The sequence below is a fragment of the Calypte anna genome, chromosome 12, assembly GCF_003957555.1.
Source record: "Calypte anna isolate BGI_N300 chromosome 12, bCalAnn1_v1.p, whole genome shotgun sequence".
Taxonomy (NCBI): domain Eukaryota; kingdom Metazoa; phylum Chordata; class Aves; order Apodiformes; family Trochilidae; genus Calypte; species Calypte anna.
The window spans coordinates 2,214,693-2,238,956 of record NC_044258.1 but is presented as its reverse complement, the minus strand read 5'-3'; the positions used below and the strand labels follow the sequence as shown (position 1 = coordinate 2,238,956).

Here is a 24,264-nt window from a genome sequence, read left to right as displayed (position 1 = left end):
AGTATTTGTAAGATCAAGGCTTTGGGAAAACCTCTAACAAGTTCACAATCCACATAAACCAATCCAGATACTTTTTAAAGAAAGAATACTTAGGAATTCACAGTTCCAAAGATGATTCTAATTTTTTTTTAAACCATTCAGGCACACTTTGCCCACCAGAAGGACATTATATATTCTGTAACCATATATTATATATATTCTGTAACCATATATTATATCTTATATATTATATATTCTGTGCCACTGCAATTAAGATTGCCACATGCTGCAATGAAGTTTTAAACCCCACATATTTTAAAAGGTCTTTTTAACAAAGAGCAACACACATTGCCAAGATCTGATTTAATGGGTGCTACATTTAGGAGGACACTGACAACTTTAGATTCTTGAAGTTCTCACCTGTATAAAGATTTTATCCATAGTATGACTATTACTGCACATTTGTGCACATGTTTTTAAAGCCACTCTCACATCCATCTCCTGGGTATGCAATGGATGAGGACCAAGCAAACCAACGGTGAGCACTCCCCAAGTGTATGAAAACAAAGGACAAGGCAAAGGGATCCAAACCAAACCCCACCGCAACCATCACTGAATGAATTCCCATCCCACTGGCAGTGCTGTGACCAGATACAATACCTCAGCCCTTTAACAACCCTTAGCACACCCTTTAAGTCACCTCAGGCAGCAAGGAAAACATTCATATCAAATGCTTTCTTACAGAAAGGGAGAAATACTGGGGTTTTATTAAAAGCAAGGGAAGCATTGCAGAGTCATATTCCCATCTCCACATGTGGGGTTAAGGAGAAGTCAATCAACTCAATCCCTGACTCTCCAGCTATGTTGATCAGATGCATATATTTATAAATATGCTGATTTTCCATTATGTTTTCCTTTGTGGCTCTGGTACAGGCTTACACATAGCCACAGCTTTACACTCCACACAGTGATATAGCTGCTGTCATTAGCTCTCTGCAATTAAAAAAAAAGTTTGTTCACTTTAATCTTGCAAGAGAAATAACACTCTCAAGACCTGCTACCATCATGCCACTATCAGTGCAAGGAATTGTTTTAAAACCAGGTAAATTTGCATGCTAATTTTGGGCAGAACCAAGAATAAAAGCTGCTGCTCTGGACAGATTATTACATATCAAAATATACAGCATGCTTAAATCACAGAGCCAGTATAATGCTTATGGAAATGAATCCATAAAGTCTGGTTCAGAGATTTTTAAATTTCAGTACATGAGCCACTTAGAAATCTTTTTTTTCAGATTTTTTTTAAACTGAGCTCATTAAAACAGGGGGACCAATTATCCATCTGATGGTCTTAGACCTGTAAGAGCAATTAACATTTCAGCATGTTTAAGATTTTCTAGTTAAACCAGTCCTTCCATTTTTCCACGTATGCAATTAAACCTTCTGCTTTGTTGCAGATCATAGTTCATTCTAACCCTTACATACGTATCCTCTGAGGAAAATGCATGAAAAAATTGTACTGAGTTGATGGAAAGGTGAGTACACATTGTTCAGACTTGATGCAACAGTGATACACAAGGAGTAGTTTGTACTTAATTCATCCAGGCTGGAAAATTATTTTAAAACAGACTCAAAGGACTCTGCTGCACCTTCCACAGAGATGCAGCATCACCCATCCATTATTATACAAATATGTTCTTTGTACATAAGCACTATAAATAATGCAGATCATAGAATCCCAGACTGGTTTGGGTTGGAAGGGACCTTAAAGCTCCTCCATTCCCCCCCCCTGCCGTGCTAAGGGACCCCTCCCACAACCCAGGGTGCTCCCAGCCCCATCCAGCCTGGGCTGAGACACTGCCAGGGATGGGGCTGGGGGCAACCTGGGCACCCAGGGGCTCACAGCACAGGATTTCTTCTAAAATCGCCTCCCAGTCTCCTCTGTTGCAGCCTGAAACTCTTTCCCCTTCTCTCATCACTCCAGGCCCTTGTCCAAAGTCCCTCCCCAGTTTTCCAGGAGCCTCTTCAAGTACAGTTTTCCTAAAGATCTCCCTGGAGCCTTCTCCAGGCTCCGCAGCCCCAGCTCTCCCAGCCTGGCTTCAGAGAAAGCTCCAGGGATGCCTCAGAGACCTCTCTCTGTATTTTGCCAGGCTGGCAGCAGGACTGGGTTCCAGAGCCCTGCTCCAGCAGTTCTACATCTTTCACAGCCTAAAAAAACCTTCTGAAGAGCAAAACAGAACTAACAAACCCCATCCACTCTGGTTATGTGTAGCAGTTGCAAAAAAACACCACAAAAATAACAAAAAAAACCATAAACTCATGCAAACAAAAACAAACAAAAACACCAAACAAAAAACAACCCAGGAAAAAAACCCCAAACAAACAGAAATACCCAAACAAACAAAACAAACCCAGACCAAAACAAAACCATAACCTAAATGCTATTTTTCAGGTTTGTGGGGTTTTTTTGCTGTGCATGCCACTCCTGTGAAACTTCCAATTTTCAGGAAAACTACTCTAACAAGGCAAGACAAATTCTCTAGTTCCCCCACTGAAGGAAAAAGCACAGAAAAGGCACAGCCCTTGGAGATGTAAAAGCAACTGGGAAAACACACAGAGGAATAACCAGAGAAAAGCAGCTTCCTGGGGAGTTCACATCTTGTTAGGCACAGAGGACTCCAACTACAAGATGATTCCATGAGTTCCCCTGCTGACAGAACCCACACTGAAACACACACTATATGTCTTTAAAGGTACAAAGGTCACACAGTTCATTAGAAATTAGAGCTGCCTCTTTCTACACACAAAAATTACCTCAATAAAAATGTTTTAATGGTTTTCTTCTCTTTTCCAATAGGACTCATAAATTAAACTTTCAGCTGTAACAGAGGCGGTGCTACTGGGATCACAAATAAAGCCCAAAATACAGACTTTATCAGAAGTCTTCCTTAAGAAACAGACAAGAAAGCATTCCCAGCACCTGGACTGGGAAATCATTGACTGCAACATCAGAATTAGGGCAGTCAAACCCTACACCCCTCAGTCACTGCTGCAAACCAGAAACCAACTCTTCAACATCAGTCATAAAACACCTTCTCATCCTACCCCACTAGGTGCTGCCTTAATTTCCTTTATTTCTCTGCAAATTCTGATCTGCATCTCAGGTCCATCAGGGTTTTTGATCAGAGCAGAAGCTGCTGCAGCTGCCTGGGAATGAAATGCTCATTGCTACAGAACACCCTGGGGCAGATGAAGGCTCCTGGGTGCAACCAACAGCATCTTGTGAGGTCAATCAGGGAAGATAATTTCATGTGACTGTCTAAAGAAAGGGATACAGAAAGAGAAGCAGTGTGTTTGTGTACACCCTGTGGCAGTGCAGATGGCATTAAAATGACCCTGTCCTTGTAACTTTTGAGAGGTGGTGGAGGACAGGGAAGAGGAAGAATGAGAAGATTTAACAGCCTGGAGGAACAGAGGCTCTGAGGTGACTTTCAAATAATCTGAAGGGCCCTACAAGAAAGCTGGAGTAGGGCTTTTTGCACAGGTATGAAGTGAGAGGAGAAGAAGAAATGGTTTAAAACTTCCAGAGGGGAGATTTGTGTTAGACAATCAGAAAAAACTCTTTCCTGTGAGGGTGCTGAGCCCCTGTGCCAGGTTTCCCAGAGAAGCTGTGGCTGCCCCATCCCTGGCAGTGTCTCAGCCCAGGCGGGATGGGGCTTGGAGCACCCTGGGCTGTGGGAGGTGTCCCTGAGCATGGCAGGGGGTGGGAATGGATGAGCTTTAAGCTCCCTTCCAACCCAACCCATTGTGTGATTCTATGATTGTTAAAAACCCACTGGAACATTTTTGTAAAGTAGCATCCACTTTTAATAAGGCCTCCCTAGAAATTATAGAATGATTTGAGTTGGAAGGGCCTCCAAAGGTCACCCAGTTCAAGCCCTGCAGTATCAGGGATGCCCTCACCCAGATCAGGGTGCTCAGAGCCTCCTCAAACCTCACCTTTGATATCTCCAGGGATGAAGCCTCAACCACCTCCCAGGGCACCTTGTGCCATTGTTCCACTGCCCTCATGGCAAAGAACCTCCTCCTAACATCCAGTCTAAATCTGCTCTCTAATTCTAAACCACTGCCCCTCATCCTGTTGCTCCAGGCCCTTGCACACAGTCCCTCTCCAGCCTTTCTGTAGCCCTTCGGATACTGGAAGGTCACTGATACTGGAAGATTCCAGGCTGAACACCCCCAAATCCCTCAGCCTGGCTCCATACCAGAGGTTTGCCATCTTCCAGCCCCGTGAGCATTTCTGTAGCCACCAGGTCCATGGCCTTCCTGCATCAAGAGCCCCAGAGCTGGATGCAGAACTCCAGCTGAGGTCTGACCAGAGCAAAGTGGCAGAATCCCCTCTCTCCATCTGCTGGCCACACTTCTGATGCAGCCAGGATGCCGCTGGCCTTCTGGGCTGCAAGCACACACTGCTGGCTCATGTCCAGCATCCCCAGGTCCTGTGCTGCAGGGATGCTTGCTAAAACCCCATCCCCAAGCCCATACTGACAGTGAGGATGGTTCTGACCCAGGTGCAGGGCTCTGCATGTGGTCTTGCTGAACCTCAGGAGGTTCACTTGGACCCCTCTCCAGTTTGTCCAGATCCCTCTGGATGACATCCCATCCCTCTGGCTCATTGACAGCACCACTCAGCTCAGTGTCATCTGCAAACCTGCTGATGGGGCACCCAGTCCTGCTGTCTGTGTTGCTGATAAGAACATCTGAGCAGTACAGGTCCCAGTGCTGAACCCTGAGGGACACCACTTGGCACTGGTCTCCATCTGGACTTTGAGCCACTCGCTGGCCACCGTTCTCTGCATGCAACCATCCAGCCAGTTCCTTTTCCACTGAACAGTCCACCCATCAAATCCATATCTCTCCAACTTGCTGAGCAGGATATTGTGGGGTTCTGTGCCAAAGGCCTTGCAGAACTCCAGAGAGGTGACACCCACTGCTTTTCCCTTGTCAACTGATGGAGTCACTCCATAGCAGAAAGCCACTGGGCTGACCAGGCAGGATTTGTCCCTGGTAAAGCCATGCTGGCTGTCTTCCATTACCTTCCTGTCCCCCAGGTGCCTCAGCACAGCTTCTAGGAGGATTTGTTCCATGATCTTCCTGGGCACAGAGGTGAGGCTGGCAGGTAGTAGTTCCCAGGTTCCTCCTTTCTATCCCGTTTAAAAATGGGTGTGATGTTCCCCTTCCTCTGTCACCAGGGGCTTCACCTGACTGCCAGGACTTTCCAGTTATCATGGAGAGGGGCTTGGCAACCACATGCTCACAGAAATGCAGGAACAGGGAGTGAGGAGCCAGCCTGGTTAATCCTGCTCTAGACTGGAAGAAAACCAGGCCAGGACCAGTCACAGCCCTGGCATTCAGCGGTTCCTTCCTCAGGTCCCAGGCCAGCCCCTGGTGTATCTTCTGTTAAACTCTTCAGGCAAATCTCACCCCCTGGCCACAGACCCTCCAGTTTCATGCTCAGATCCCCTCCAACACAGACCACACTTACCAGCAACCCTGCTTATGAACAGAGTCACCATGCAGCACATTTGAAAAAAAAAAAAAAGGAAGAAAACCACAGATATTAGTGTGGCCAAAGTCAATCTGCATCCCCCCTGCTTTTAAATCACAGAATGTTAAGGGTTGGAAAGAACCCTGAAAGAGCATCAAGTCCAACTGATTCCATCATCTCAAGTGCCACTTCACCCATGGAGGAGTTTGAAGTTAGACACGTGAGAGTAAGCACAAGGCTCTTCTCAACCTCCCTCAAACCACGTAAGAGAACTCCAGAGGGTGAAAAGAAGCTTTGCTTCATCTTCCCTTGCCCAGCTACAGATATTTGCTGAGTTTCTTTCTTCTATACTTTGAAGAGTATATAGAAGTATACTTACTTCTATACTTTCTTCTATACTTCTATACTTTGCATGGAAGGATTCAGAGTTGTCTACAGCCTGGAGGAAACCACAGGGTGCCTTCATCAGAGGATCTTGACTCAGGTTAGAATCCATCCCATTGGCTTTACGTGAGACTACAGCAATAAGGCATGGAGTTCAGCACAGAATTCAGCATTGTGTCCAAATGCACTTTTCTGAAAGCCCTTGTGGCTCTGACACCCATCCCTCCTGCAGCCAGCACAGCTTGGCACCATGGCTCTGGTGAAGATGGGGTGCCTGCAGAAGCTGAGGTCTCCTACATACACCCCAAACAGCCTCAGCCTTAGCTTAGGTCGGTGCCCATTTTGTAGATAAACAGAGCTGCGACCCAAAAATGAACGGGGAACACACTCCTGAAATAACTGAAGCCAGGAGACACTTGCAGAGCACACCCAGCAGACTGTGAAAGAGCTGAGTGATGGCATCTGGATGTGGCAGCTGGAAGAGGTGTTGCCCATCTCCCTTTCCATGATGGCAATGCTCAGACCAAAGGACTTAAGGAACAGGGCAGATCCATTCCAAATTCCCATTTCCACCTGAAACAGCCATTAGAACCTTTACCAAAGCCTCTCAGGTGCTGCATTTGCAGCTAAGGGAAGGGTGAGGAGCACCCCTCCTGCAAACTTCCTGCCTCCAAGACAGGAGATTCTTCCAGTCTCAGGTAAGAAGTTAATCCCAAGAGGAAATACCAGAGCTTGCTGGATGCACTAGGTGGTTAGCCACAGGTCTCACCTCTCTCTCAAGCCAGTTCATGTGCCTGAAGGTGGAGTGATGGTGATGGAGCCTTCTCCATCCACACGATGCTCTCTTGGGTCCCTTGCAGCACACCTGAGCACAAGGCACCACTGCACTCTCTGTCTTTACAGAAAATCTGTCTCTACAGATGCCCAAGTTCTCTCCAGCTGCTTCTTGAGGTGGGTCTGAAACCAGCTTAAGGTCTGAAATGGAGACTCCAAAGCAAATTTGCTATTTAAAGACCAAGTGATCATTGCTACCTGATACCAATGGGGCTCAGAAGCTCTCGGCAGCTTGGAAAAATTTATAGCTCAAACTTGCTTCAGTCCTCTTCAAGAGTCTGCCATGTATCTGAGGGACAGCAGATTACCCCCAGGAGCTTTTCTCTCACTTTCTCAGAGGAAAGTCACAGAAGAAAAAAAAAAAAAATCCCGATTTGTTTCCTGGAACAGTGTTACAAGAGCTTCAAAATAACAAGGTCCTTACCATCCAAATAACTAAATAACTCCCAAATGTCACCCCATATTCTTTCCCCTCACTCATCTGCCTGTGCTGGAAAAGCTCCTGGAGATCACAGGCTGCAGCTGGGCTGAGCTGCCACAAGGACTTGTTAACTTCATTAAGGTCAAGGAAAGATGCTGCACATGTTATTACAGGCTGTGAAAAATGAAATGAGAAGCCTGGAGGGCAGCAAGGGCTGATGCTGCATCCCCAGGAGCATGTGCAAAACATACCACACAGGAGAAGGTTACCTGAAGAGCCAGAAGCACTGATGGGCTATAAGCAAGCATTCTAGGTCATTCTGAATTGTTTATTTAACCCTATATACCATGGCTTAATACAAGTGGTTGTGCATTTTTCTCCTCTTACACTACCCATTTTATCTATACACAAATATTAAATACAGGCAAATCACCCATGGGTGCTTCCCAAAGGACAAGGTATTCTGATCCTCCATTAGAAATCAAAAGCAGCAAATCTTACTGTCACGGAGAGAAAAGCAAGTCCATTTTATTAGTGCCTTATCATCCACAGTCTTAAAACAGACACTGATATTTAAAGAGAAGCAAAGAAAGTTCAAATTCACATAACCATGGTAATTTTCCTTAATTAATCAGTAAAGCCTACAACAAAACAAACCTCTCTGCAATCAGTTTTTCAACATCTAGATATTTCCAAAGGTTTCAGCAGAGCACAGAGCTGCAGCAAACAGATACACTGGAAATTTAGTGATTCCTCCCCCCTGCACTGTTCTATTTTAACAGAACAGAATTGATTCTGCTCAGTCAACCACCACAGCTGTATCAGCTCCACTGAGTACAATGGGTCACCCAAAACGTGGCTCTAGCTGAAAAAATCCAGACAGCATCAGGGAAAGCAATGTTAAAAAGCTGCTTTTGTACAAAATCTGAAATAAACACTATAATTTTAATCCTTCAAGCACAGGACAGCAAAAGAAAGGAACATCCATTGTAGGCAATGCCTGGTTCATAGAACTCTTGTAAAGTAAATACTCAGTTCTCAGCAGAGGAAGCAACCAAGTGGCATTTGTTCTTTTGAATAAAACCTTATGGTAGAGGATACAAACAAATCTGTGTTATTTAGCTAAAGAAAAACCACAACTTTCTCACATCTGTTCAGTCTTACGATGTTTCATGCAGGTGATGGCACTTGGACAAGCCCTGCTAATAGAGGGAACACAGACAGAACCATCATCTATTAGGGCCCATACTTTGTTAAAAGTTACTGGAAAAGCTAAGAGAGTTCCCCAAAAGCCTAAAGTTAGCTAGGAACAAAACAGGTCAGCTACTATCCATACAGATTTACATTTAAATTCTTTGGGTTAAGATGAAACAAAATGCCTTTAAGTAGTTTAGAGGAAAGCTGGGCTACAAGCTGGATGTTCAGAATCTGGAAAGGTGAGTTTGTAGTTTTCATAACCAACTACTATACAGCTTCCCAGCCCAAAAAAAAAACCCAAAAGGCATTAAAAAAAAAAAAAAACAACATGTAAGAGAAAAAAATGTCCATTTCCTTTCAGGTTTTCATTTTCTCAGAAAAAAGCTAGGAATGAAACCACTGAAGTTTACTTACCCAACGATACAAAAAAAAGTTAATTTTGAGGCAAAAGTGTTGCAGAGATTCGTAACAGGATCAAACACTGCTTAAACCATGTTTAATTTTCCTTTAAGAAGTCAGGAATGAAGATCAAATTGAATTCACAAAAAATGGCCCAATAAAAACCCTTGATGTTATTTGAGCCTGCATTCTACTGTCTTTGTTTCTCAGAGTTCATGAATAAGTGTTTTGTATCTCTCTGTAGCAAACAACTGAAGAACAGAAGGTATTAGGTTTTAAGTTACTCCTTCCTCAATAGTTTAAGCAACTTGGATATTTCCATAATGCAGCATTTCATTTTACCCACCCCATATTTAAGCACCCCATTAATCCCACCCCATATTTAAGCACCATATCATACAGCCAACATGCTGTATCAACACAGTACAGCAGAATTATTTTCCAATAAATCACTTATTAAAACCTGACTGTGCACACAGTGACACCTGAGACAAATGACAGTGTGTAAGCACTTGTATGGAAGATTCTGGAGAGGGAGAGAAGAAATCCCAGCAGCTCCAGGAATGTGCTGATTTGGGATAATGCTGTAGCCACAGTGGGGTTAGAGGGGGGAGAGAATGTTTAGTAGGGGCAGTAATTGTTTGGTTTATTAAAAAAAAAAAAAAAAAAAGCCTTGTGGGGGTGACGGTGAACTGAAAACCCAGGTACACAAGACCATTCATACCTGAGAGGAAGCATCTTTCAAAAATAAAATTCAGGATTAGTGGAGTTATGAGTTTACCTATTTTTCCTTTCAGGGATTGAGCAGAAGGGAGATCCCTACAGACACCTGGGGTAAGCAGAGTCACTGCTAACCAACAACACAGTCACCCTGGGAAGTCCCTGGCAGACATTTCTTGCCAGCAGATTTACAACCCAAGCTAAGTCCACCAATCCCCACAGATGGCAACTAAGATGTTCCCCAAGTTTTCCCACTGTGTCCCCAGGAAAGGTGATCATGGGAGACACAGGATCTGTGATCCCCTTCCTGCACCAAATTCCATGTCCTTTGCATGCTCATGAGCATCTGCAGGAAAAGTCAGAACAGCTCAGGAGCACCCAAGCTAATTCAGAAGGGACTAAATTCCCACCCAGCAAGCTGTTCTGAATAAACACCATGCCCCAAGGAGGTATGGATTTGATTCCTTTGAAGGGCAATGAGATTTTGGGGGATTTTTTGAGATTTTTATGTGAAGCTGACTTCATGGATTGGAGATCAGCCCATTCCATTGCAAGGGACCAATCTAATACATAAAATTAACCATTTTGTGGTTTATATGGAAACTGGATTGAGAGATCTAAAGAAATACCTTTGCTCAGAAAGAAAAGTACGGAGAATGAGAGGGGGACACCTTTTTTACAGACCAAACAGCTCACACTTGCACCAACTGACCACCAAAGCCTTCTTCCCATTTGATCTGCAGAAGTAAAATGAAGGCAAAGAGGGGTCAAGACTCTTTTCTCCCTCTCTTTTTCTGTTTCTAAACAGAAAGAAAAACCATCACACCAGATACAGCAGTAATTTGAAAGGATCTGCCAGCATGCAGCTGTAACACCTGGTCCATACTCCACAGAGATGCTGCAGCCATCATTGTTAAAGATTTTGGAGAGAATCTGAGTGTACACCCAGCCCCTGGCAGAGGGAGAGTGCTTCACACTTCCAGGCAGGCAGAAGGTCAGTAGGAGAACAGTGAGTCAGTTCCTCCATTTCAGAGATACAGAGGAGCACCAAGACCCTGCTTCTAGCTAACTTCTCAACTCTGCAGAAAAAAAAAATCCCAACTCTCCCCTCCTTTCCTTGCCAAGCCAAGTTGCAAGCACACCAAAAATCAACATCAGGATAGCCCTCATGTTTTCTAGGAAGTCAGAATCACTTCAGGGAAATAATGCATTTCCAGATGTAAATTTCATTTCACATGTACAAACTTAAATGAGGAAAACTAGTTCTGTTTCTTCATGACCATTTTCAATACCCTCCAAACATCATTTGCAGAAACCCTTCCTATTTCAGAGCAATGAAAGATGTCTCTTTCAACAGGATTGCCAAGTGTCACACATCTCACCTGACACACATCTCACCTTTGGCTGCCTTTCTTATGCCTACTGTTCTCTGGACCATCAATATTTACCTTATCTTTGTCTTCTACCACAGAACCTCCTGAACATGCAGGTAAGGATCCTGCTGCTGGCACTGTCACAGCAAGTCTAAAAGCCACTTGCCCTGACCAGAGTTGTATCAAACTCTTGTCAGAACTCAACCCCAAACTCACCCCTCCCTGGGGCTCCTGAAGGGTCAGACCCATCAATCACTTCCTCACCAATCCCCCCATTCCTGCCCTCACCCCATCCACCTTTCCCCACCCCTACAGCACCTCTGTCTCTCAGAACACACAAAATTCCCAGTAGCCAGCAGGTGACTTGCTCTTGCTGCCCTTTCAGCCCATCAGTACCAGCACCACTGAGCTTTCTGCAGCCCCTGGTACACCCCAACACCCCACCAGGTCTATGCTGTCAGCTTAGTAATGCCTGCACTTGAGCATCAACCTTTTCCCTGTCAGCTGTGGACAAGAGATGACCCAAGGCACCAGAAATATCCTTCACACCAAGTCTGGGTTTTATTTTAAGTCGTTTCTTCTGCTGGCAACTGGACCCCAGGCATCTAACCTGAGGAGTCCAACAAGGACTGAAAGAGCACATAAATGAATGCACTCAGAAGCAAAAGAAAGGAGTTTTATTTGATTCAAAGGCAGAATCTGAAGTCTGACCCAGCTCCATTTCATTTACTGAACTAGAGAAGATGTCTATTAATAGTTCCCTGCTGTATCCCTATCCTGCTCCTCCATGTCAGGGCTCCCCTAACAAACACCAGGGACCCAGCACAGGGTTCGGTATCGACACCCTGAGGCAGAGACAAACCAATTGTTTGCATTTCAACACAAGTCACTATCCCAAGAATTAACTCAAAACAAAGTTAGTTGGGGTTAAATTAATAAGAGCACACAAGAGTGCCAAGTTCAAGCTTTCAGATACAGTTTCCCACCTTTCTTCTTCCAAACCCATTTTCCAAATTATTCTGTTCATTTACACTACAAAGTTGACCCAACCAATATATTAACAGCATAGAGAGTAACCAGCTGCTATTTTGACATCAGCTGAATGCTGACAGCAAAGGACACTAACAAAAGCCAGTGAAAATCCTGAAAATCCAGGAATTCCCTGGATTCTTAATACAGGGGCATCAGACACCCTTCTCTTTCCACATAAGTTTCATTTTGCCAGAAGTGACTTGCCAGCTACAACAAAGTGAACTTGCTCTAACACTGCCCATTTTCCAGGCTCCCACTTTTAACCACACAAAAGTCTCAACTTACACAAAATCATCTGAGCCATGGACAACTATCAGAAATTGTCTAAATGGCTGTAAGATGGAAAAAAACCACTTAAAATGTAATTTTTATTACACAGACATCATTGCTTTCTCTCATCCATAAATTATTCCACTTGGAAGTAAGCTGCATGCTTTTCTCTCTTTCCTCTACAAACTAGAAGTTTTTCTTCAAAGAAAGATAACCAGCCTTAGAAGTAAAGATTTCTAAGTTCACATAGGTCTAGCATCAATGATTTGAAACACCCTTTTTATTCACCTTGCTTTAAAACGAGGACTAATCTCTTCTTGTGCTTCTAGAATATTCGTGCAATATCAGTCAGCTATCACTAATTGAAACAGCTATTACTACATTTGAAACAAATAAATATTGGGAAACTTTAGAACTTCATTTTCAGTTAGATCTGTGCCCTCCAAAAACTGGAAAGCCCTGAATGAGTGACTCAAGACATACAATGGATCAAACAAATCAATCAAGACAAACTTCTGGATTTTTTTCAAGGCTGCAACGACATAAAAAAGAAGTGCTATAAAACCGAAGTAAAACACTTAGCTTAAAAAGATAATTGAGTTTTTCCCTACAGAGCTATATGTAGGAAAACCTTGGCAGAAAAGCTGTAGGGTAAGAAGCTGCCACTGTAGAGCAGAGTGTCTGGTTGTGGTTTTTTACCTTGGCTTAGCGGCCATTTATAAAACACAAGCAGAGCAACTTTGATACCTTTGATTTCTAATTTCAGCTATATGGGCAGGGCAGCACAACTGACCTCTGCCCCTCCTTCACTCTCGCATCATTCCCCAAACACCTCCAACATCCCATACCTGGACAGAGCTCTGTCCCAGGGAGCAGCAGGGACTCCCAGAGCATCCTGAAGACACCAGTAGCCACCTGAGCACCTAAACACAGAGTGGAGAAGTCTTGTGCAGCCAGTGGGAAAACCCTGATTTCCCAAGCATGCACTTCTCACCCCACCACTCCAGCAACAGCAGGACCAGCCAGCCCAGCCCTTCATTTCCAACAAAGGAAGCTAAAATTAAATACAATCATACAGAAGCTCAGCATTCACCACCCAAGCGAGAACCATAAAGGTACAATGAGGTCTTTGCACTTGAGACAGCCCCAGGTCTGACTCTTCTACAATTTCCTTACACATTCCCAAAGGGAAGAGGATGGGCATTTTAAAACCATTTATCTAACTAAAAAGATTATTTGGCTCACCAGCAGCAGATTGGCAAAAGCCTATATTCCTTATTCATGACCTAACATTTCAGTGAGGAGTGTAACACTGAAATACTGTTACACCACACAGCAATCCTGTGCCACCAATTAAAATTAATTATAGCTGTTGAAAACCTTAGGCTGCAATCCCTTCCAAACTCCAAGGGCATGCTAATCCTGCTCCAGTGGTCCTCTTTCAGGAAGGAACAAAAACTTACTTTCTAGCTCAAATTTGACAGCAGCTTCCACATCTGCAGGCAGGCCTAACCCCAAATATTTGATTAGCATTTGGATCCTACCCTAATCCAAGTCATGATTTCGGTTCTGAACCCTAAAGCCATCTTTTCAGTGAAATAAAGCCACTGAACAAGAATGGCTCACAAGGTCTTTGTACAGACAAAGAGACAGACACCCAGGCAACAGTACAACTGGGCTGAAAAAGTGCTGAGCAAGGAGAGAGGATTAATGCCACCATGGAACCTCGATACTCTTCACTTCTAACTACCCAGCTCTGGAAGTTAACAATCACAAGACCATCTCCAGAAAAAAGACAAATTTGTTGTAATTTTTTAAAATAATTTTTTAAAAGGCTGTGTTGGAGGGTTTTGATGGTGTGAGACTGCAGAGGAAGTCATTTTGTCTCCAGCAGCATGGTGATGGTGTCTTCCATTGCCTGGTGTGTATCCCAACTCCACCTTTCTCCAGAGAAAGGCAAAGGGGAGCCAGACCTACCTAGCACAACTTAAAAAAATCTTCAAAATGCCGTGAAGACAGACATTGCTTACTTGACAGCATCTTAGGGATGTTTTCCCAGTAAAACTGAATTCAGGTACTCAGCAAGTCAAAAACCCAAGACAACACACAGCTATTCACACCTCTTCCTGATGCTTCCTCCATGCAAATTCATCCCAAAAGGGCAGGCATTAATCCCAGAGTAAAGCTTTTTGTCATTCAGCTGAACTTGCTCAATTCAGACTCAGGTACTGCCCTTTCAGAACTCACATACCAGCTCACCTTACCTGGCCCCTGGCATCACCTCCAGCTCCCCAGGGGAGCAGACAGCAGTTTTTAGGGAAAAGCAGCTCCTTTCTTTAGTATTCAATTGCTTTACAGAAACTGGTGTGAATCCCTATAAGCAGGGGAGTTTTCTTTCCACAACTGCAGGCAGAATAACTCAAAAAAATCTAGCAGAGCTGTTTTAAACTGATGCTTAATGGAAACTTGCAGGAATTAGGGGATTATATTACAAATTATTTCTTCACGTGCAGTCACAGTTTAAGAATTCCTAAACAAATGTAACCAGGAGTATAAAAACCAATCCCCAGGTCAGCGTCATGCTGCAATTTCCCCTTCCCAATCTTCTTAAGATGTAAACGACCCAAATCCTGAAATACAAGTCCACTGTGTTCCCCAATACTTTTGACAAATAAAGGTATTCCCGTTACAGAAAATACACGTTTCAAACACATCCATTGCAATTCCCTTGCAACTTGGTAACCAGCCAAATTCCTGCCCTGTGGGATGGCCCCGCAATGCCCGGCATGGGGACAGCATCCTCTGGACAACCCTTCCTACCCACAGCATCCCAGTCACCATCCAAACCAGATTCCAGGTTGTCCAAGTCAAAGCCTTGCATGCTGGGGACTTGGCTGAAGGCAGAGGCCAGACAAAGACCAGGCCCAAGGTTTTCCCCCCAGCAGCAGCTGCCTCGCCCACCTCTCCTTCAGATCCCTTTGGCAAACCCACAGCCTCTCCCCTTCCCTAGGAGATCCCCAGAATCCTACAGAGGGGATAAGCCCCTTGCCCCCATACCCCCACATACTGCACCTCCGTCTAAAAAATCCCGAGAAGTGCTCCCCATACTTTTCCTAAGGAAGGAAGAGGTGCTGCAGTGAATAATGATGATATAGTGTAATGAAATCGCTAGAGGAATAAAGGTGGGGCTGTGGATCCATCTCCATCTATCCCAGGAAGCCAGGAGGGATTTACAAAGAGACTGGGCCACCATTAAAAAATAATCAGCCACTTGGATTTATCACATCAAATTATTTACATGCTATTCTCAAATACTCCCCTAGGCCATAAAGCTCAATCAGCCAGTGAGAGTTAAAACCTGTAGTTCCCACCAAAAATTAGAGTGTCCTCAATTAAGAAAAATAATGAAATCCATATTGGGTTTTTCTCTCGGATAGGTCTCATTCAAATGGACACAGAAACGAGGCAAGTAACACGGTAAAGGCTTCAGAAAGAAAAAAATTACACATTTACTACTGTCATTTTTACAGAAGTGATTATATAAAAATCTCCAAAAAAAAGGCTAACAGCTATGTCCCAAACCACTAAAAGACAGCATCAACACCTTCACTTTCTTTGGACATTAACTGGATGACTTCACTCTAAAGGCCTAGAGCTCAAGTCACATCCTTTATTTAAAATATGCCTTTTAAAAGACATTTGGATTAACAGGTCTGGGAGCTAACTGAAGCTCAAAGTTCACAACACCCAAAACCAGAAAGGAAAGCATCGAGGTGGTGTCAGAGATCTGAGTCACAAGAAGCTGGTGACAGCCCCAGCTCCAGAGGGGAGGAAAGAGCAGGTCCGGGGGCTGCGGATCTTCCATCTTTACAAAAGCATTTATGCGCCTAGAAAAAGGGCCTGGAAATGCACTCCAAGTTCATTCCTGCTGGTATTTTTAAATCCAGACCCTCTCCTTCACTCCTGCTACCCCGAGCTGCTGCTTTCTGGCAGTGCCGGGGCAGGGGGAGGAGAGGAGCACCCTGTGGCTCTTACTGCCATCCTTGTGCATCCGGACAGGGACTCCGGAGCTTCTGATGCAATATGACAGGACCCACGTTAGCATCGCCAGTGTCGGGAGGCAGATCCCGGGGCCGAGAGGGTTAAACCTGGGAGGAGTGTACATAAGGTGGTAGACTCGGAGCCAATGAGAATATTGCGCTATAGTTAGACACTGGATACTAAGCGATGATGACTATAAAGGCTGCTCAAAGCTGAGCTCCTGGAGATGACACCGGCATGTGGCCATCGGCCTTAGGCTTACAAAGCAGAAGTTAAAAAATAAAAAAAACAAAACGAAAACTAAAAAAAAAAAAAACCAAAGCCCAAACCAAACAAAACAAAAAACCCACACGACACCGGAGGATCAGGTCGGCTTACCTGGAGTTCACACCACGCGACTTCCACCCACGTCTCGGTGTCCAGGCCCTTATAGACCGTTTTGAAGGATCCCCTCCCGAGTTCAATATCAAACTTTAGGAACCTGCCATCCAGCGAAGTGGCAACCGCTTTCATATCGGCCTCCTCCTCGGGCTCCTCTTTCTTTGCCTTGCTCTGATCTTTGGAAGCATCCGACGCCTCCTTCCTCTCCGCATCTTTCCCGGCTTCCCTCTGCTCCTCGGCCCCCGCGGCGCTGCCAGGGGCCGGCGCTGCCGTCAGCGCTCCGGCAGGCTCTGCCCCCAGGGACCCCTGCTCGGGGGCCCCCTGCCCTGCCTTGGCTCTCTCCGCAATTATCCTCCGGGTTTTAGGGAGCAGGATAATTTTCCTCTGATGCTCTGACTCGGGAAGGTCGAAAGCAGGCTCCTCCTGGTCCGAGTCCACCACGCTCCGCCGCAGGAACCGCTGATGGACCATTTTGGGATCCCTGGAGCTGGGTGCGCGGAGCGGCGGGGCGGCAGCTCCTGGGGCTCCCGGCACTGCAGCAGCGGCCGCGGCCGCCCCGCTCCTCCCGCCACCGCCGGGTCCATCAATATTCATGTTCGTCCCCGCAGCCGGGGGAGCGCTGGGCTCGGCAGTCGCTGGAAACCCGCCACGGCCGCCGCCGCCTCTGCCTCCCCGCCGAGGTGCCGATCTGGCATCGCCCCCAGTTTCCATTAGCTCTGAGGTTTCAGCGCCTGCCGCCGCTGCCCCCGGGCCGGGGAAGTCACCGCGGTCCATGCCCGGGCCGGGCCGCTCCACCGCCACCTGCGAGGAACAAGGCAGAGCGCAGCGTCCTGACGCACCGGGGCCGGCCGGCACAGCCCCCCCCGCGGCACAGCGCGGCGCTACGGCGGGCAGAGAACCGCGGCGGCTTGCGGGGCTTCCCCGGGCCGCCTTCCCCGCCCGGGCGGCCGCAGCGCAGCGGGACCCGGCGAGGCTCCGGGCAGCCCCGGGGCTCAGGTGCGCGGCGGGGCCGCCTCCCCCGCGGCGGGGCCGGGCAGGGCCGCGCACAAAGGCGCGGCGGGGCTGCTTTTACTTACGTGCGGAGCGGGGGGCTGCGGTGCTCAGCGCCATGGACGGGGATGAGAAGGGCGGCGGGGAGAAGGGGCGGGTACCGCCGTGCCTGCGCCTCTCCGGCACTGCGCGCCGCGGAGCGGGCACCGAACGAGCCGGCCTCCCCTGCGCGCTGCAGCGCGGCCCTGCCCGCAGCGCCGGCCGCTTCGCCTCGCTCCGATCCCCGCCGTCAGGGCGCGGGCTGCGGCCCTGCCCGCCGCCAGCCCTGCGGCAGCCTCCGCCGCGCCCCCAGGGCCGCCACCGCCCCCCGCCCGCCCATCCCTGCCCCGGCCCCGCCCCGCCGCGCTTTTGTCAATGGAACCGCTCCCCGCCGAGCCCCACATTTAAGGCACCGGCGTTCGGCGGCCGCCAATGAGCCTGCGGAGGGCGGCCCAGCCCGGCCCGGCCCCCCCATCCCCCGCCCGGCCCCCCTCCCGCAGCAGACAATGGGAGGGTCTCCGCAACCGCCTTCGCCCGGTCCCGAGGCGCGGGCGGGGGCCGCAGCGGCGGAAGAATGCGGGAGCGCCCGCCCCCCGCGGGCAGGTGCCCTGCACAGCCCCGCTCCCCCGGGCACCCTCCTGCGGGTGCGGGGCGGCTCCGGCTCCATTTGCCCTCTAGATCCGCGCACGGCAGGGAGGTGACTGCCCCAGCTCTAGCACGGGTGCAATGAAAAGGAAGATTTCCGAGGGGAATCCAGACATTCTTCCCACTTGTCATTTTTCAGAATCCTCCGAGCGTGAATCAGGACTCGCTCCCAGCGCCGAGCGATGCAGCGCAGCCTTACAGGGCTGCGGGTTTTCCCACACGTCCCCGGGTTTTTCCGTGTTTGCGGGTGTTTGGTTGGCTGGTTTGGTTACTTGGTTGTTTTTTTGTATTGTTTTCCCTCATTCCTGACACTTCGTGCATCCTTCTCCGTTGCCTGAGCTCCTGGTGCAGGGTGACCGCCCCGGGGCCACCCTTGGGACAGTCCTGCCCTGGACAGTCATGGAAGGGCTGCGGACTCCAGTGCTGCCAACTCCTCTGGTGTTGGGTCCATGCAAACAGACCGGATGCTTTAGTAATGGAAATGTAACTAAATTTAAATAAATAAATAAAGAGCTCACCCACTGATCATTCCCTGACATTTCTGAAAGGAAGGAAGTTGCCTGCGAGACAACCGTGATTTGTTTTTATTTCAATTAATTTATTTTTACTTACAGCTGATTAAAAAAAAAAGTTTCAAAATAAGAAAACAGGTGATTATTTTTTAAAATAGAATCTCTGGTGTTTTCATTTTAATTCAGGGTTATGTGTACATTCAATCCCTTGCTGGTCTGTTTTTGAAGTGTTCAATTAAATACAATGTTTCTGGGATTTGCCAGTGTGGCATAAAGCAGAGGTTTGCATGATACACAGAAATACTGAATTTTTTGTCTTTTGTTCTGTATGCCAGACTTGTCTTACTCCACAGACAGAGCCTTAATAAACAGAAAGCAGTGTGGAGTTACCAAGCAAAAAAAAGCAGGGAAAGTTAAGAGCTCTGACACCTTCTCCTAGTTATTATATAAAATTGACCTAGAACTCTCTTCCCAGCTAGAGAAATTCCCACCACCATGTAGAAAAAAGAAGAAAATTCAGGCTAATGAGATGACTAGAAGTAGCAGGCAGGATTTCACTCAGCAGGTGGACAAAAGAAAACGAGGAGTATTCTAGATCCACTGAAAATGGAAACCCAAACCCACAATCAGGAAAAAGATGAGGGAAGGGGGGAGGGAGGGGGGAGAAGTCTTGATTCTCCCTTTTCACTGCCAGGCCTTCCTGGAGGAGGCAATTCTCTGCACCATTAGAGGTGAGGACAGCCCCAGAGATGTGTCTCAGGAGGACCCCAGGACCTGCTGAGCTGCACCAGGGACACCCATCCTCCTCAGGGCTTTCTCACAGCTGGGTGTCCTCTGCAGCACAGTGCTCTCCCAGTGGCCACCTGCATACTGGAAAACTGTAATTTGCATTACTAATTTGCATTAGTGAGGTGTCACCCACCTCACTGTGATCCACTACCTGAATCTGTTCACATGGAGGATTGTTTATGGCACATAAAAAAACACAAATCCCCCTCACATTCCCCACACCACTGCACATTTGTGCAACCCCGTGAAGCGCTGTGACAGGAGCCTGTCCACCCGTGGGGACGTGCAGCACAGGGGACTGGGACGTGTGACACTGGTCACATTGGTGTATGACAAGTCCAGAGTCACGTGCTGACCCGTAAGCAGCTCTGGAACTGGGGCATAATCTGATCCAGTTCTCTGTGGCAGCCTTTCCCTGCAGGATGATGCTTCCGAGAGGAGGGGGAATCATGCTTCAGCCCTCAGGAGCTTCCTGGCTATTCCCAGTGTCAGGGACCACAACAGCTGGAGCCCATTCCATGCTTGGTTCCCTGAGTCCCACACAGACCCTGACATTCCAGGCACAGCCCTGCCTGGCAAGGAGGGTGTGACAGCTACACAGGGTGGGTTTTAGGGAAACCTGGAGGTAAGGACTGACACACTCTTAATGTCTGCCCTCCAGGTAAGACTCCTCAGCTGATGAGAACAGAGGCCTCTGAGCCACCTTTCCAGAAGCTCCTTTACTGAGTTTCCTCTACCTGCCCCAATTTACCCAGAACTGCAACACATTATTGGTTCTGCTACCATCCTGATCTCATCTCTGCAGCAGATAGCCAGATAGACAAGAGTATGCTTTATTCCACCCAAAAAAAACCTTGTTACAGTTTTCCAGGCTGTTAGAGCATCACCAGAGCAAACCTGAAGCAGATTCACCATTATAAAGCCTGTCCTGTTCCAATAAAAAGGTAGTGAAGGTGCTACCTGAGACACAGTGACCTCAGCCAAGCCTTGGAGAGCTGCTCTTGGTATGCACACAGCTGTACTTGGAAAGCCAAACTGCTCATCCCCTGGGATGAAATTCTCTCAGCTGTGGCCCCAGAGATCCCACAGCTGGGATTTCCACTTGCCAAGCAGATGAACACTGCTCTGTCTGCCTCTGCCTCACTGCTCCCCCAGCTGACTGCAGGAACAGCCACCAGCCAAGGCAAGGACAGCTTCTTTGAGTTGGTAACCAGGGTGCTTTTCAAGGGGGGGGGGGGGGAAAAATCACCATTTTCTCTTAAAACCAACCCCATTTGTTAGGTTTCAGTAAGGAAGTTAAATCCAGTTCTCTACATCAACAGCTTGACTTTCAGGTTCTTAGGTACTGAGAAATTTTTTATTTGTTTAAAATAAATGCAAGCAGGGGGTGTAGAAACATTTATATACCTTTATTTTTTTATATAACTCATAACTTCACTAAAAACAGGTCAAATACCTACTGAAAGGAGCTACTTTCAGCTGCAGTGGGCTCGTAGCTCTGTACATGTGCTACTGGCCTGAATGCAGCTGTATAAAAAACTGTGTTCTCTTTAAAAGAAGAAGAATTTTTGAAAGCCCATTTTCACAATACATTCTCAGTGAAGTCATCTGTGTTCTGTTCTGTTTCTAGTCACAACAGGTCGAGCCATGGAGTTCCTGCAAGCTCATCACAGGCTGCTGACATGTTGAAATGATGGATGCTGCTGGCAGGCAGGACATGCATCACCCACCTCAGGAGGAATCAGTACCATTTGTCCTTGCCCTCTGGGATGCCACTGGTGCCACACATCATTCTAACCTGCGTGACAATCTTCAGCTCAGAACATGTTCCTTTTGTTTTTAATTCTGTTTTTAATTCTAAATACAGCCCCTAATTATGTGCCATAACATTGCCTCTCGTGTTCCTCAAAATACACAAACCTGGTGGTGCTGCAAAGAGGTCAGCTGAAGCATCTTCCTTGCTTTGTGGATTTGTTGAGGTGTGTTCCCTGCACCCCTGCCCAGGGAACAGCTCTGCCTGGGGGAGCTGTGTTTGGGACTCCCTGAGGGGCAGCACACAGATATTTTTCATTTTTATATGATTTACATGGAGCATCATCTCTCCACATCATCTCATTAAGTGAGGTGGGTTTTTTTTTTGAGACAGGCAGGCCAACATCTTTCCCACCCTACATCTGACCAATGATTAATAGTTGTTTTAGAACTACTGTGTAATTCAGAGGTTTGTATTTAATTATTTATCTGCTTTTATTCGCCAGGAAATGATGGCTTTGAGCCTGCATTAAACTCAAATGAAGGATGCAATTAATTTCCCAATGTTTCTGCATGGCTTGCAACCATTGCAAGGTTGCAAGCGTTCAAAAAGCACATTTGTGTTTTTAAAAACCACTTTCCCCCCTCTCCTTGTGTCATTTTCTGCTACGATCCCTGCAGTAACTTGATAATGAAAAGAAAATAGATGGATAGACAAGGTAAGGACTGGAGCAAACTAAAGAACAGAGAAAAAGAGACCACATCAATGAGTCAAATGTGGCCCTCATAGCACAGTTAGAAATTGCCAAAATGTTCATGTTTCTATCTTTCTGCTGAGCTAGTGAATAGCCTTTACTTTTCTTTTTTTTTTTTCGGCATGAAGCTATATTTTATCAAAGAGCTCAGCTAACAGTGTTGAAAAATAGGCAGATTTAAGACATAATGAAAATTCCATTATTCCTCCTAGCATAAAAGGTGAGCCACAAGTTCTTCTAAGTTTAATAGGAACATCTGATCGTCTCTGCCCAGTGCTGCTTGCTGTGCCAAGCTCTTTGATCCTGCTTTTTTCTTAGAAACAGAAGAGAGAAGAGCAGATAACCTCAGCTCAAACCCTCCCACTGTGCAGTGAGCATGCAAGGGAATAACTTCTTTTTCCAAGCACAAGTAAGAGCCCGTGGTGTGGTATGAGGAAAGTGCCCAGTCATCTGACTGGTCCCAGTGACTGAGCACACTGCTATGATCCAAGGTCAGAAGTGTGTCTGCTGTGGAATTAACCTGGATTCAATCCTCCTGTGCAAAGGCAAACCCCAGCAGTCAGTCATACAGAGACTGTGCCAGGCGTGGTTGGAAACACAACACCTGGAGAGTCAACACCTGTGCTGCAGGCAGCCCCCACCCTCCTCAGGAGCAGCATCCTCTGCAGGCACCTCATTTTCTAGGTGCTTTTAAGAAAGGGGCATCCACACATGGAGAGGTCCCAAGCCCAGAGCTCCAAGCCCATTGAAGGAGTCACAAGAAGGGCAAGGATGTCTCCAGGTGCCCAAGGAGACAGAGGTGGCCTCTCAGTCCTCACCAGCCTGCAGGGGTCATTAGGAAATACATGGCAGGATCTGGGCAAGGGAAATAAATGGATTGAGGGGAACACTGCCTGGGCAAGGAGTGTGGGCCATGCAAGATGGGGGTCACCACATGCTGCTCAGTATTATCTCACTCTTCTCTCTGCACTTCTGAAAAAGTCCACTTAAGCTGCATTGTCCTTCTGGGCAGAGTTACTTGCTCAGGTTTTGGGTTTTTTTTTCATGTAAGAAGCACCACTGAGCAGTACCCCCTGGTACCAGGCTGTTCCAGAGTTATGGAACCAGCTCTGGGCTGCTTTTAATGCTCCTGACAGAATTTTTCTCATCTCTTGTAAAATGCCACACCAGAAGAACATTGATATACTACCAGGTTTCAGTACTGGAGAAATATGTATTGTACATGGATGTGTCAAAAATTTCCTTCTCCATCTGTCAGTCCAATGCAACAAAAAAGAACCAATCTACCTGAATTGATATAAAAAATAAGAACCAATAAAGAACCAATACATATAACCAAGCAATACCACGCTGAAAAGAAGCTGCAGTTCCTGCTTCCAGCTCCTAAGAGGAAGCCAGAAAAACCATGACTGTTCCCAAACCATCTGATACCTGAAACAGATCTCAGAACTGAGTCCTCTGTTCTTTTTCTTTCTCTTCCCTGACAACAGCGAAGAGACTTCATCTGAAACCAATATTTCTCAGGACTCTGCCTAGGCAGCTGGCATCCTGCATCAGAAAGGATTTAGGAAGAATGCTTGAGAGCTTTTGCTTCCACCAAACCTACAAAAATCCTGGCAACAGATCTCATTTTGGGTACCAAACCCCAGGGTCTGGCATCAGAAAGCAGTCTCCCCAGAACACCAGACAGCATTCCTCTGGAGATATTATTTATCTGATAATTTTGATATTTTTGTCTGATAATTTTGAATAAGTATTAGGTAAGCATTCCAAATTAGGACTCAGCAGGATTTGTAGAGCAAATAACTTATGATTGATATTTCACAAGAGACAGCTTAGATATTAACAGAGCCAGGTTGGTGTAATATACTGAATTTTCAGGTAGGCTCAGAGGAGAAATGTTTTGGCTGAGCACAGAGTCAGCCAAGATCCCAGTTCTGGCTTTAGTGACCCAACTATGGACTGAACTGAAGAAACAACCAGTGTTTGAGATTATAATTTCCTGATTTAACTGCTGAGCTGCTTACTGTTCACATGCTTGTTGAAAAAAACATACCTTCAAAAAAACATAAGGTCTTTCACCAGTCAGGGGTGAAATGTGTGGCATGCCCACATTTCCAGACTTCTGCAAGGGAAGATACAATTGAAAATTTAAAGCATGGCTTTAAATCTGAAAAATAAACCAGACATGAGATGGTTCTAC

General features: G+C 46.6%; 1 protein-coding gene across 1 annotated transcript in view; it reads right to left on the bottom strand.

Annotated features, from left to right (window-relative positions):
* The window catches only part of WNK2 (WNK lysine deficient protein kinase 2), a 111,519-nt gene extending 94,199 nt beyond the window's left edge, over positions 1-17,320 (bottom strand). The window contains exon 1 of the mRNA XM_030458638.1: positions 16,577-17,320. Within this exon, the coding sequence (XP_030314498.1) occupies positions 16,577-17,290 (714 nt within the window). The 5' untranslated portion in view covers positions 17,291-17,320. The remainder of the gene's footprint in view (positions 1-16,576) is intronic.
* Between the last annotated feature and the right edge of the window lie 6,944 nt (positions 17,321-24,264).